General features: G+C 42.5%; 8 protein-coding genes across 8 annotated transcripts; 2 read left to right on the top strand and 6 right to left on the bottom strand.

Moving 5' to 3' along the window:
• Positions 1–3: 3 nt before the first annotated feature.
• Positions 4–890, bottom strand: BYT42DRAFT_340810 (uncharacterized protein). Its single transcript, XM_051563118.1, has 3 exons — positions 764–890; positions 591–684; positions 4–527 (listed from the first exon to the last, which is right to left on the bottom strand). Exons 2-3 carry the CDS (start codon positions 681–683, stop codon positions 69–71), a joined length of 552 nt encoding a protein of 183 aa, XP_051424142.1. The 5' UTR covers position 684; positions 764–890; the 3' UTR covers positions 4–68.
• On the bottom strand, positions 704–3,468 carry BYT42DRAFT_340682 (uncharacterized protein). Its single transcript, XM_051563115.1, has 6 exons — positions 2,528–3,468; positions 1,712–2,468; positions 1,519–1,656; positions 1,349–1,448; positions 1,183–1,285; positions 704–1,130 (listed from the first exon to the last, which is right to left on the bottom strand). Exons 1-6 carry the CDS (start codon positions 3,112–3,114, stop codon positions 752–754), a joined length of 2,064 nt encoding a protein of 687 aa, XP_051424141.1. The 5' UTR covers positions 3,115–3,468; the 3' UTR covers positions 704–751.
• Positions 3,469–4,611, bottom strand: BYT42DRAFT_340731 (uncharacterized protein). The gene is made up of 3 exons (XM_051563117.1): positions 4,249–4,611; positions 4,048–4,190; positions 3,469–3,984 (listed from the first exon to the last, which is right to left on the bottom strand). The coding sequence occupies exons 1-3, from the start codon at positions 4,463–4,465 to the stop codon at positions 3,823–3,825; spliced, it is 522 nt and encodes a 173-aa protein (XP_051424140.1). The 5' UTR covers positions 4,466–4,611; the 3' UTR covers positions 3,469–3,822.
• Positions 4,612–5,844, bottom strand: BYT42DRAFT_340730 (uncharacterized protein). The gene is made up of 6 exons (XM_051563116.1): positions 5,615–5,844; positions 5,357–5,542; positions 5,164–5,291; positions 4,930–5,095; positions 4,776–4,868; positions 4,612–4,719 (listed from the first exon to the last, which is right to left on the bottom strand). Exons 1-5 carry the CDS (start codon positions 5,615–5,617, stop codon positions 4,815–4,817), a joined length of 537 nt encoding a protein of 178 aa, XP_051424139.1. The 5' UTR covers positions 5,618–5,844; the 3' UTR covers positions 4,612–4,719; positions 4,776–4,814.
• Positions 5,845–7,293: 1,449 nt separating this feature from the next.
• BYT42DRAFT_570022 (uncharacterized protein) lies at positions 7,294–7,949 on the bottom strand. The gene has a single exon (XM_051568354.1). The coding sequence runs from the start codon at positions 7,916–7,918 to the stop codon at positions 7,532–7,534; it is 387 nt and encodes a 128-aa protein (XP_051424138.1). The 5' UTR covers positions 7,919–7,949; the 3' UTR covers positions 7,294–7,531.
• A 192-nt stretch (positions 7,950–8,141) lies between these two features.
• Positions 8,142–8,831, bottom strand: BYT42DRAFT_570018 (uncharacterized protein). Its single transcript, XM_051568353.1, has 2 exons — positions 8,554–8,831; positions 8,142–8,478 (listed from the first exon to the last, which is right to left on the bottom strand). The coding sequence occupies exons 1-2, from the start codon at positions 8,579–8,581 to the stop codon at positions 8,285–8,287; spliced, it is 222 nt and encodes a 73-aa protein (XP_051424137.1). The 5' UTR covers positions 8,582–8,831; the 3' UTR covers positions 8,142–8,284.
• Positions 8,832–11,029: 2,198 nt separating this feature from the next.
• Positions 11,030–12,455, top strand: BYT42DRAFT_546084 (uncharacterized protein; the record flags this gene model as incomplete). The annotated part of the gene is made up of 5 exons (XM_051565860.1): positions 11,030–11,046; positions 11,705–11,876; positions 11,930–12,057; positions 12,131–12,296; positions 12,453–12,455. The coding sequence occupies 5 exons, from the start codon at positions 11,030–11,032 to the stop codon at positions 12,453–12,455; spliced, it is 486 nt and encodes a 161-aa protein (XP_051424136.1).
• A 154-nt stretch (positions 12,456–12,609) lies between these two features.
• Positions 12,610–13,397, top strand: BYT42DRAFT_546083 (uncharacterized protein; the record flags this gene model as incomplete). The annotated part of the gene is made up of 3 exons (XM_051565859.1): positions 12,610–12,976; positions 13,030–13,172; positions 13,236–13,397. The coding sequence occupies 3 exons, from the start codon at positions 12,610–12,612 to the stop codon at positions 13,395–13,397; spliced, it is 672 nt and encodes a 223-aa protein (XP_051424135.1).
• Between the last annotated feature and the right edge of the window lie 309 nt (positions 13,398–13,706).

Here is a 13,706-nt window from a genome sequence, read left to right as displayed (position 1 = left end):
AAAACATTCTTTATGTATCGTTCGAGTGAATTACAGTATGTACAATAATGGTGCACTGTATCAATGCGTTACGTGGCATGCGATTGAATATTCAACCACGCCGGTGGTTCGGGGATCTTTCCGAGCATGACCTTGATGACATCGAGCCACCTTTCACGTTCTTGGGAGGAGTCACAGAAAAATTCAATCTTCTTGCCGCTGTCAAACAACAGCTGAAACGCGTTCTTGACGGGGAAAGACGATAATTCATCATTTAAGAGATGCGTTGAACATCCACTTTTTCGCTTGGTAGGCTCATCAGCGGCAATTATTTTATCGTCTGCAAGTCGATCCAGTTGATGTAGTACTTCCCTGGTTCCATCTTTGCTGTGATGATGGATTTCACTTCGAGTGTCAGCTAGAATGGTGAGCTCTGAAGCAAGAAGAACCGCCCTGGACAGGTCAATAACGGAGGATGAGCTGCGTGTCGAGTCGGAATATGAGTGTATGCAGCCACCTTGAAGACGGAAATACCGTCTCCGCCAAAACTAATGATTAGTTAAGCATACTGAAATTTCACATCACTATGTCGTAAGAAAGTCTCATCTCACCTTGAAATCACCTCCCAGCTGTGACATATAACCAGTTTGCCAAATTGTTTCATGAAACCGTCTGATATTCATTCCATCTTCACATAATTCCATGCTTTTTGGTAAAAGAGAAAGCTATATTTACATGTCAAGCTATGATACAAACGCTGGTTGACATTTGTCTAGAGGCTTACTTTTGGCGAAACTGTGTGAGGTATGAAAAAGAATTGTGCGCTGATCTTGCCTACGGCTTTTTCATGCCTTAAATGCTTCTTCTTGATCCGTGATGCAAGGATACTGGTGCGCTCCTGTCGGTACCAGCCATTTACCAGGGCAAAAGATGCATTACAAACTTTGAGGATGCATTTATCGACGATTTCGCCAATAGGCACCCTGCTTTGACATATCGAGCCGTCTGTGTGATTTGCGTAACGCCAAATCCCAACGTCATGATGTCGTTTACGGTATGCGAATATTTTTTTAAATCGGGCGTCTTCGTACTTTTCGTTATCACTGATTTGCAGCGTAAGAGTGAACTCGGTAATCGGTTTCTTTGTATCGCTGCGATTTTGAATGAGTATATATTTATAACAGCGTTTGGAAGAATACTCACATTTGAAATTCATGGGAAAACCGGATCGTATGTTCCATCACTTGAAATTCAGTCGTGTAGTGTGTAGTTCCATAATTTAACACACATCGGATTCGGTGGTTATCTGGTTTGTCGAGGTTAAGTTGTTTTGGATTGAGCATCAATTATTATATGGTCCAATGCTCACCTTGGTCGATTGGAAAATCGAGATTTTCAGCGGCCGTCACTCTGATATACAAGCGTCCTTCGTTATTGTGATACGGTTCAAGCTTTTTCAGCGAGGTGAGCTACAGATACCCATCGTATGTAATGGTGGTTAGGTCTTACGAAGCACATGCAATTAATGACTCTATTTACCTGGCTACGACTTGATGGCATGTTTTCAGGTGCAAGCACTTCATTCCGTTCACAGGTTGATGGTTCATAAGTTATAACTGGTTTTTCGGAAGAAACGACTACAATGTTCTGCTTGTTTGGGGGATTCGTAGCAAAGATCTATAGGCAACGATTTAGTATCTTTTGGATGTATGCATGAATTCGGAAAGCGTACCTCATCCCCTGTGATGCGCGCAATTTCAGACATCAGTGATTTTCCGAAATCAGAGACAGGATTGGAGACAGCTAGGATACTCGTACCTTCATTTCCTTCTATGAAGTCTTCTTGGCAATCATTGTACTCGTCATCGCTTTCATTTTCACATTCTGATATTTTCGTTGTATTATCCGCTTGCTCTTCTCCGTCCAAAGGCGTGGAACAAACCAGGCTATTAAAAGTATCTGAGGAATGCGACGTTACGGAATTCCTCACAGGATTTTCATCATCGTCTGGATCGCAACCGTCCTCAGTAGTATGAGTATGAGTGTCGTAATTTTCACTGTGCTCTAAAACTGTTGCTTCCGGTAGTGATGATGTAGCAGGATAGATTGGCCCATCGTACTTTGACTTTGAAATGGTGTCTTTGAATCGCATCAGGTCATCCTGATGAGTCGCTTCTTTTCCGCTGTACGAGCTAGCAGTCGCTAGTTTTGCTCTACGGATGGCCTCCAAAATCTGTTCTTCCAAAGGTGTGTTCATGGATTGGTACTGCGATTTTTCGATATCAAATGATGGCGTCCGCGAAGCCTGTGTTTGAAGGCCTGCAATTTTTTGAACTTCTTTCCGTTTCGCCAATAAATTCAAGACTTCGTCACGCGAAATTCGTTGACCTTTTCGTTGGATTGCCAGATTGCTTGCATAAGCTATTGAATCAGTTGTATTAAGCTTCTCCTCCAACTGTCCTGAGGCCAATGGGGACTTGATCGATACACTGTATTGTTCAAATTTGAGCATTAAAAGACAATTGGATCAGTAGGGTGTTTTATTTACCTTTCATCCTTATTCACAGCATGTGTTGGTTCATTTTCTACCAGCGTAGCATCCCAGCTGCTACGTTCGTCACTGCTGCTGGAACTGGCGATCTCTTCGTCAGCGCAACCTTCGGAGTTTTCCATTAAAAGGGCATCGCACCGCTCGATTTCGTAGATAAGCGGTGGCCGGTCGCTGAAGGTGACAGTTTTGCGTTGGTGTTTTTGTGTCTTTTCTTTCTCCATTGGCCGCTGAAGGGCCATAAGCATATTCCGCGTTTTCATGGAGAGCGAGTCCATATTAGGTGGTGTAATGTCGTTTATGGACGATTTCATTTCATCGTTCTCGTAGGGTGGTAAAGCTGGTGTAAAAGGAAGTTGAAGTTTGCAGTTGGTGTGAAAGTCAATGCTTGGTGTAGCTGAGCGAATAGCCAATGATGCTACTTCGATCTTTTTGGATGCGAAGCCTTGCCCAAGTTCATGCCGCGCTTGGGATGATGGGAATGACGGCGGTAAGAAACTGTATCTTGCGGACCCACGGGTATTGGTATCCGGGGTACCGTGTGAATAAGTGGCATTGTCACAGTCGTCTCTTGGTGTTATATACATGGTTGCAATATTTATATTTATAATCGCGGACGGGAATAGTGGTGAAGGTGGTCTCGGATGTAAAGCAGGTACTATGTATGTGCAGATGTATTAATAGACTTTCATAAAATGCTACGACGAATCAATATGGAAAAAAGAGAACTAGGATTGGAAATGGACTGGAGAACATTCAAAAGAAAAATATAATTGTCAGGACAACAGGTTCCCCCGGATTGTCCATCCGATGTCTTCGTGATTGCTGCAAAGCTTTCGTGCACCAGCGACGGAGTGCCAAATTAGGGATTGCCGTCCTTGGTTGTTGTTTTCTTTCCTCATACAGAAATAACTTATGCACGCAAATCCTTTCAAATATGTCACTTGTGACCCATTTGAGACACGAGAAATTTAGTGTCCTCCTAATTTCCAATTACTGTATAGGTATAAAATTGGGATCCATGCGTTGATACGGTCCCTTGTAACATATTAATTTCGATGAGCTTAAGTTTGATGTTCATTTGATTTGAAGGCATGAAGACGACAAGAGGAATGATTTATGCGTGATAGATGTGCTTATAGTGACTCGTCTTGTTGTTGACATTGTTGTGGTGAATGTGCTGAAGAAGGAGGAAAAGAAGAACGATGTCGTAATGTGGACGGTGGAAGTGAGGAGGTATTCATATGATGTGAAAGTACCTATGAAAGACGTGGAGTCTTGATTATTCGACGTCATTAATCGCTGCTCTCTCCGATCGATTGCAGCAGATATTTGGGCAAGGGCGAAATTCTCACACCACTTCGCGGAGGCATCCACGTATCCCGGAGATGTTCCTTTTTTAAATCGTCTGCACGATTGCTGTAAATTAGTGCATTCGATAGATCCACAGAGGCATCCTAATTTTGATTTAGTTAGCCCTTCAGATATGTCTTCATGCTCAATGCGGTTACTCAGCTTACCTTGAATTTTCGAAGCAAAATGTATACTTCCCGCAAATCTCGAAAAGTATCCACAGTTGTCGGCAAGGTACACGAACCTTCACTCACGACGACGTAGAGACCCGGAGCAGCCAGACGAACAGAGAACAACTTTGCATGCGAGCCTATGTTCCGTAAAGTTATAGATGCTGTGCATTGACTAACTACTGGCTGTTGATATACCTATAATTTGCATTGCTGGAACAACCACCGGTCGGTCAGGATTACTATCAATGATTGTGCGATCAATGACGCACTTGCTCTCGATAAACAGGTACGCCTTATCGATTGTAGTTTTTCCTACAGGTTCATTCATATGTGATATTGTCACGTTCCCCATGTGCGATTCTTTTTTATTATTCAATGCAGGGAACTCGTCTCGGACGACTCGAGCTTTCATTCCGGTTCGGCCTTGGTCGTCTACTTCTGGCGCTGAATGACCTGCGGGACCTTCCCTATGGTAATATCGACAGTACCTATAAGCGTCCTACTTGGTTCCGTTACTCTTCTCCATCGTACCATTTTAAACGCAGATCTTCTTCATCGCGCATAATACACTCCAACAGTGGGCCCCAGAGTTTCACAGCCAAGTCATCATCTGTCATTTCAAGGTCCGGTCGGAGCAGTCTTTTCCTGAACTGTAGGATTTTCAAGCTTCCCTAGTCATTAATAAACAGCTCCTTTACTAAATACTATGTATTTTTACTTACTACTCAGAGTACATGTTAAGAAGTGTGGACAACGCACCCTTATGAGCATTTTCCAATTTGTTGGCCTTTAGCCTCGCAGCATTGAGGTCTTTTCTAGCCAGCTTCCCCGAAAATTTTAACGGATGGCGATCGGCGAAGATCAAATCGGCTTTACCTTCTCAATTCCTCGCAAAATGCTATTATTCTCCTCCAGCAGCGTAGTATTGCTCTCGCAAGTTGATCTGAATTGATGTAACAAGTGGGCCCATTGTTGATGGGAGAAAAGCTCTTTATGGACTGAATTAGGCTTGGACAAATCGAGAATGGAATTAGCGCCGAGTCTACATAAAGGGAACAAAACCTCGCGTATCAGATCGCATATAACGTCTGCTATCAGTTTTCGACCTACGCGACCAAACTTTTGTCTTGATCCTCGAGAATTTCGTATCGAGGGTATTTCATTATGCATTCACGCTTGATTTTCGTGCCGACGGATAACTCTGAGCCACTTGGTCGAATACCGTCTTGCTCAAAGAACTACACCTTTCGTCAGCAATCTGTTATTCGTCTTATTATCAACCATTAAGTTGTTTGACGATCACCTTCTCAGAGGTATCCAAGATAAGAGTAGCCGTTTCTGCACTAACGGCATCATGAAGTTCGTTGGCTGCTCTGTTTAATAGTAATGCCTGGGTCCTTCCAACTATCCGATCAACTTGGCTTCTTATTTTGCTGACATCTTGAATGCCGGGGGACGTGGATCTCAACCTTTTGCGAACTGGGGTTGCCTATAAAAAAATAAACAAAGATGCAATCAGTAAAAATAAGGATAAGGAATGGATCTCAAGTTGCAGGTTTACCATCGTTGAAGGGTGCCGATTACAAGTGTGGGTGATGCTGAAGAAATACGGCAACTGGGGGATGGCCGACTTTTTAAGATGTATTTAAACTCAGCGGCTTTGCCTGATGGCGCAGCCCAGCTGACATGCATCCGTGCAAAGTCCGACCGTATTTTTGAACCGACCGAATATCGACCTTGAAGCCGGCTGACTTTTCCACCGACCCTCTTCGATTACTCGACACCGGAAAGTTTTCTTGTACCGACCGGACATCAAATTTGTTTACGGCCAGATCTCCTTCCGTCTCGTCAAGGTCCGGTTGGAACATCATTTTCCGGAATTGCAGGATTTTCAGACTTCTCAAGCATTAATAAACAGGTCTTCCACGGAATATGATGTATTTTTTCCTTGCTACTCAGAGTACATGTCAAACAGAGTGGACAATGCTCCCTTATGACCATATTTCAATCCGTTGGTCGTTAGCCTGGCCGCATCGAGGTCTTCTGTCGCCAGCTGTCCAAAAATTTTAATTGGTTGGAATGGGCGAAGATCAAATCGACTTTACCTTTCGATTGCTTGCAACAAGTTGTCATTTTCGTCCAATCTCGTATTAGTGCTCTCGCAATGTGATCCCAACTTGGATACACTGTCGGTGAGAAAGAAGCCATTGACAATTCTGCATGGACCGTAGTGCTTGCAGGCGAGCTCCACACCATGCGGGTCATAAGATTCCTTGCTGAAAACAATAATATTGGATTGTCTGCTGTGGAAGTCGACAGTGTCACGGATTCCTTCCTTCGATGTGTATAATCTATCTTTCGTGAGGCCATTCTCAGTATCTTTCACAGGTCTGAAGAAAAACTTCCACACAATCGTTGTTGGCAGCATTATAGCAGAACCTTTGTTGTTATAAGTGTTCATTTTTTGAGAAAAAGTCGTCTTTGGAGAATAAAGAAACGAACCAAAATTTTGAAAGCTGCGCCATCAACAATGAAAACACCAAGACGTAATCAATTCTTTGTGACTGGGTGACTGGTTCTGCGATTGGCTTCCCAAATCGATGGGTCGCACCCCCTTTTTTATAGTGCAGTCAATTGCTGACAACACTTTAAAGCATTGACCCGCTTGCTGAGGGAGAGATTCGGCGTTGCTTTTTTACTTTTTCTATATGCGACTGCCGCTTTCAAATGATGCTCACCGGAGTGCTTCAAAAGCAAATGCAAGGGCCGGTAATATTTGTAGTTTTAGCTCTCGTGTGCAATGGCTTAACACTGTACACTTCTATGTCGGTTCACCAGGCCTTCCGTGCCTTTGCCTGTCAAAGCACCGAATCGTGGTAACGAAACATAAGCAATTGTATGAGGAGAAATTGTGAACAGCCAACCAAATAAAACTGGCGCTGTAGTCGGCGTTTCAATAAACTGTAGCTGACTTGAAAAAAAAAATAAAAGTGGCAGGTTTTTGGGCGATGGATATGACAATAATGGCCACCATATTTGATGTTGATGAGAAGTCAACTGACGTTCCTTTCTGCACCTGAAATTTCTCGATTCGTAAAACAAAACCCCGACACTTCGTGTTGGCATCGTTTGGAAAGCCATATGCAAAATTGTCCAAGTATGATAACGCCTCGACGACTTTTCGGAGCATCGTTCAAGGCAAGACCCATCTCCCAAAGCTATATTGAACTAAGTTTTCAACTCGTTTTATTGGTCAGAAGCACAATCAAGCCTTGTTGTATATGATACTCTTTTGAAGGGGACGTTAGGTCTGTGAGACTGTACGTATATTTCCTTGCTGCTGATTGTTTCGCATATGACCATGGAAGTCGGCATCGAGGCATAGTTGAAGGATTTAAAAAAGAGACACAAAAAAGAACTAACAGATTCTGATAAATTAATGTGGATCATGTGATTTACAGATTACTGTATTAATTGCTTATATCATTGGCTTCAAGAGAATGAGCCAACGGATGAGAAAAAAATAATGGAGCAAAATCATTGTGATTCCAGAGCAGAAGGGTGGAAAGGCGCTAGCGTTGAAGGCGTAAAATAGATATTCATTTTGGGAAAAGTTCTGTAAAAAAATGAAAATCGGTTTTGAGATTAGCCGCTGTGAGAACAGCATTGTCAAAAAATGCAACAGCACATACAGCCGGAGCAGACCCAAAAGCTTTGACTTTCGATGGCTTTGTTTGATTGCTTTTGGATGATCTAATGAGTTGGGTAAATATTGAATGATTGGAAAAATGTTAGGCTTGTCGTATAGATGAGTCTTCACACATAACTGGTTGAAGCAGTAGTTCCTTATATAGAAACTATCCATGTCTTGTACAACTATCTCATTGTAAGCCCGATAGCAATATTTTTTATCGTGGCCTAGATATTGTAACTCTCCCTCTTTCTCGCCGCTTGCGCCAGTTGTGGTCAAACAGAGCATCGTGGCCGTTCAAATAAAATGTGGGTAGAGATCTTTTTGAAGAAAGATAATCGATGATACGGCGATCTGGTGTTTTCTTGGCATCATTTAATTTGGTTCTTTTTGTCAGTTATACTGTATATGTCCTTTTAGCGTTTTTTCTTCAGTTTTCAATAATCAAATGATACATGGGCAGATATGCTTCGATGAATGAATTCATGCATGCATCAGTGGGGTGACTATTATTCCATCCATAGGAAATCACATACAGTATTACGTCTTCATTTTTCCTTTAGACTCTGATTTTCTCTCTCTTCTGTTGCCTGAAAAACTCTCACTATCATTGCACCCGCATCCGCATCCATCATCCAGACTATGGTTATTCCGTGTACAGTCAGCCCCCGGTTTTTTCAAAGGAGGATTTGCTGACGATGAATGAAAAAAAATGGGGGTTTGAAAAATTTGAGGTATCGGATTTTATTGGTAATGATGGGCATATATGATTGGACCAAATGCTTTACATCTTTTCAATTGCCGAACAGTCAACCATGCGGTTTTTTTCAAAATCATGCAACTGCAACACAACACTGTCAATAGTGGTCAAGTATGCTCAGCATAAGGGAGACTCTCCATAGGATTAGCATCTTTTTGAGGAAGCAGACCTGTTTCTCTCATATAACATCATTATTCAAGCGGTTCAAACAGCAGAGGATGAAGAGTCTGAGACCGAAATCGATGTTCCACAACCTCCAAAGATGTCTCCGCGCGAGGTACCGCCATCTGCAAGTTGTTATGCACAACCTCGATGAAGAATCCTGGGAGGGCAATTTGAAAAGCGTTTGCCGGAAATTGCGAACACAATGCAAAGCGAAACAGGCTACGTTAGACATGTTTTTTAAGCATAAAATAAAGATATTCCAATAAAATATGATCAACCCGGATTTTTCAAAGAGGTTGAAAAAAACTGAGGTTTTGAAATTCTAGTGCTTAGGAGCGGATCATCACTCGATCCAGAGGAAAAAAAGCGGGGTTTTGAAAAAAAAACTGGGGTTGAAAAAAGCGGTGGCTGTAACCGGTCGAGTCGGTCATCATCAAAAAGGTACCTTTTATGTGATGTGGTTATTCGTATTTCGCGAAGAAGAAACTTGTCTGTCCTTTTTCTCTACCCTTCTTTAGCTTTCAGTTTTATTCGGTTTTCTTTTCGCCTGAAAAGCCATCTATTCTACGACGTTCGATTTTCTCTTGTCATCAATTCATCGAATCTTTATACTTATGTTCGCGCAGCAGATGTGGTAAAACCGGTTTTTGTTGTAAAGGGCATCGTCCGCGTTGTGGCTCTTTTTTTCATCGGAAAACGCTTTACGTGTCCTCCTCAGGTTCCTCTCTTTGGATTGCTTCCCCTGATATCGTCTTCGATATTTCTTCCCGACCATTCTATTTTGTAGTTTCTATTTTATTTGATAGTTTTCTTGCAGTGTTTTCCTCCTTTTTTCCCCAGGTTTTTGGGGGGTCTTTACAGACGCGCCCATTGGTGGTTTTTTTTTTTTTTTTTTTTTTTTTTTTTTTTTTTTTTTTTTTTGGTCTGTGTCCTTTCTTTTATCGGTCGGGAAGATGTCGATATCTGCTGTACCAAATAAAAAAGGTAAATTATCTTATACGAAATTTGAATCAAATCAAAGAGCTTACTGTATTGACTAATTTTTTTTTAAATATTCAACATACCCACACATCATTCTAGAGCTATCATAGCCTGGGCGGGAAGGAACTGAGAGGGTCAACCAGCGCTGCTTTGCACATGTTCATAAACAGGTCATGATGCATGGTATGCTAGAAGGTTGTGATGAATATACCAAAATTCCAAGAGCTCTCGCCCAAGTTATGCCGTATACGCGTTAGGCTTTTGTCTGACGAAAGTCGCTGAATGTAAGGGAGTGACCTCCAATGGCAGGTAGCATTCATTGCACAGCGGGTGTACAGCTTGTTAGTACAGTGATAAATCTTTTTATCGCATACTTTTGAGAGTAAATGCTCAGATAATAATACAATCCGTTGGTCTTCTTCCTTCGAATAATGGAATTCAGCATCCGGTCTAACGTCCCCCGATTGCTTTTTCCGCAATGTGGCTTCTTCGCAATTGATTTGCTCTCAATAAATAGCGCTTGTTAATGGTAAAATGTAAAATAAGTTCGCTTTTTCGCGTTTACGTTCGCGAAGTGACTCATGGATGTGGTATACCTACTACTCGTCGTATTATCCATCCTAGACCAGTGTGGCCAAACAGGAAAGATCGGGTTTTAGACGTGTTTCCATTGTGGGTGAGCTTCTGCATTAGAACAACGATCGAACCTCTTTCAACAATTGGATCTCTCACCAAGACCAATTCATACGGGTGACGCTGTCACATCACAAATGTGGACCTTTCCAAATATATCTTATATCCGAGGGATGTTCACTGATAATGATCAATACCGACTCAAGACTAGAAGTGTAAATAGGCAAATTACACGAATCGAAGATATCCAACAGTCCCAGAGGATTCTCTTTCTCCCTTTTGTTCTATAAGTTCTTCATGCATCACACACTTGCCACTATTTTTTTTTTTCAAGTCGGCTACAGTTTATTGAAACGCCGACTACAGCGCCAGTTTTATTTGGTTGGCTGTTCACAATTTCTCCTCATACAATTGCTTATGTTTCGTTACCACGATTCGGTGCTTTGACAGGCAAAGGCAAAATCGGTCTTTTACGATCTTTGTAAGTATTAAATCCATACAAAACGCGATCAAAAGCAGAATGATGTTGGCTTTTGGTAAAGCGAAGAAAACTTCGGTTGAAAGGCTTCAAGAAGCTTACGATGGAATTTAAGAGTCGGAACAAACTAACGTCTGGGTCACTTCATGCGGGGAACCCGCATGGGTCTATACGCTAAAATTGCTTTACCTATAATATTCGCCTTCTATTCCAGCCAGAATGTCCATGAAGGATATGAAGCACTGAGAGCGGAGTTGATCGAAAAACCATGCGAGCTATTCCCAAGTAAAAAAGACGTCAATACAGAAAACTAGTAAGCATACAGTACGTGAAATGGGTAAAAGCGAAAGTTATTTTCCTGCTAAACATTAATCTCACAGAAGAGAAAACGAAAATAGTTCTCTGTTGAACTAGGTAGGCGATGCTATATATCTTTGAGGCAATGCAAGCAACATTTGCTTAATCATGCTTGAAAAAGCTCACATTTGAGTAGGCTGCCAATCTCACGATACTCTGGCTGATGCATCAAAAATTATCAAGGGTAACTAAGAGCAAACCTGGAACCCGTGCAACCAATGTTATGAAGACTAAGACCATCCTGCCGCCGTTCCACGTCATAAAATCAGTCATTTCAATAATGGATCGGACTTTTGCACGGATGCCATGCCAGCTGGGCTGCGCCATCAGGCAAAGTCGTTGAGTTTGAATACCTTTTTCTATTACAATTGGCGTCGTTGCTTATCAACGCAGGTTTCAGATACCCTCTTCAGCATCACTCACGCTTTTTAATCGCTAATCCCTTCGAGAGGATGGTAAACCTGCAACTCTCAAGAGGCATTGTTGCTACTGTTCGTATTTGTATTCACTGTAATTTTGATTTCTTGTAGACAGAACCAACTCGCAAAAGATTGGGGTCGATATCCAACACTCCGACAGAACGCAGGAACATTAGAAGACAAGTCGATCAGACAGTCGAAGCAATCCAGTCGTCCTTATTACAGAGATCTGCCAGTGAGCTGGAAAATATAATTGGTGCCCCGGCTGCCACAAGCGCTTCCTCGTCAGAAAGACCAAGCTCTAAGAAAAAGCAAAAACCTTCAGTTGCCTGCAACAACGTAAATGAAACCTTTGAATGATTGAAAATATGATTGCTGACGGAAATTTTTAGTTCCTTGAGCATGATGGAATCCGACCGTGTGATTCAGAATTGTCTGTTGGAACAAAAATCAAGCGTGAATGCTTAAAAAAATACCCTCGATACAAGACGCTCGACGATCAAGGCAAGGCTTTGGTCGCGTAAGTCCAAAAAACAACAGCGAAAGTTAAATGCGATCTGAAACGCGGGTGGGTTTTTTTTTCCGTTACGTAGGCTCGGCGCTAATTCGATCCTCGATTTGACGAACCCTAATTCAGCTCATCAAGAGCTTTTCTCCAGCCAAGAATGGAAAGACTTATCACATCAGTTTCGTCCTATGTTCGAGAATAATACTGCACTGCTGGAGGAGAACAATAGCTCTTTACGAGAAATCGAGAAGGTAAAGTTGAATTTGATCTTCACCCATTCACAACGCGTTAAAATTTGTGGAAAGCTGGCGAGGGAAGACCTCGATGCTGCGAGGCTGAAGGCCAACAAGTTGGAAAGTGGCCATAAGGGTGCGTTGTCTACACTCTATGACATGTACTCCGAATAGTAAGTAAAATTACATCGTATCCTATGAAAGGGCGGTTTATTAATGCTTGGGAAGTTTAAAAATCATACAATTCCGGAAACGGGTATTCCGACCGGATATTGACGTAACAGAAGGAGACCTGACTGTCAAGGTCTGGGGTCCTCTATTGGAATGTATAATGCGAGATGAAGACGATCTTCGGTTGAAGTGGTACGATGCAGATGTTGCAAATTTGTACGCACGCTTATCAGTAATTTACCTTCTTGATGATAGGGGCGAGTCAGTCGGTGACTCGGCTGGGGCAGTAGAGGGAAATACAGGCTTCAAGGTTGACGTAAGAGCTGTTCGAGACAACTTTTCGGCACTGCGAAACCGAAGGGAGTCGGACGCTGCCAACGTCGAATTGGCAAGGGTGGGTGCTTCCCTCGGGAAAATGTTTGGCGACAAAATGAAGCTCTTGGTGGAGAGCAAGTGCGTTGTGGATCGCACAGTTAAAGACAGCAATCCAGAAAAAATTGTGGCTGTTCCAGCCATGCAGATCACAGGTATAGCGACCAGCCAGTATTTGCTTGATGCATTATAATCTTATCGAACCTAGGGTTGCATGCTGGTTTGTTTTCTGTACGTCTGGGTGCTCCGGGCCTTTATGTCGCAGTCAGCGAAGGTACCTGCCAATTGCCGAAGACAGCCGATATGCTTCGTGATTTGCGGGAAGCATACGTGTTGCTTCGAAAGTTCAAGGTAAGTTCAGTACTCGCATTGAGCATGAAGCCTTATCTGAAGAAGATAATTAAATCAAAATAGGACGCGTCTGTGAATCTTTCCAACGCAGCAATTTATGGCAACCGTTCAGACCACTCAAAGAAGGATGATCTACGCGACACATGGATGCCTCCAAGAAGTGGCACGAGGATTTCGCCCTTGCCTAAATATATGTTGGAATCGGTCGAAGAGAGTAGCATTTGAATAACTGAAAGTAGAAAGCAAGTCAATAGCGTTCACACCATCTGTCACCTTCTTCCACGCTATTGACTGGTCACTAGCATACATCATCCACAGTACAAACGACCCCCTGGGCTTCTTCTTCTCCTTCTTTAGCACCATTTACTTATTACAACATCGGCTCTACCAACTCGCAGATCACATCTCAGAATGTTGTGCCATTTCATACCGTACCGTGGTTTTACGTTGCAAGTTCATTTTTCTATCGCAATCTTAGATGGCGATCAATTCAAGGCATGCAGTAACCTGGTTAAGGAAACTGCGAATAAGAGA

Source organism: Radiomyces spectabilis (genome assembly GCF_025331425.1).
Source record: "Radiomyces spectabilis strain NRRL 2753 chromosome Unknown BYT42scaffold_6, whole genome shotgun sequence".
Lineage (NCBI taxonomy): Eukaryota > Fungi > Mucoromycota > Mucoromycetes > Mucorales > Radiomycetaceae > Radiomyces > Radiomyces spectabilis.
This window is presented reverse-complemented; position numbering and strand designations above follow the sequence as displayed.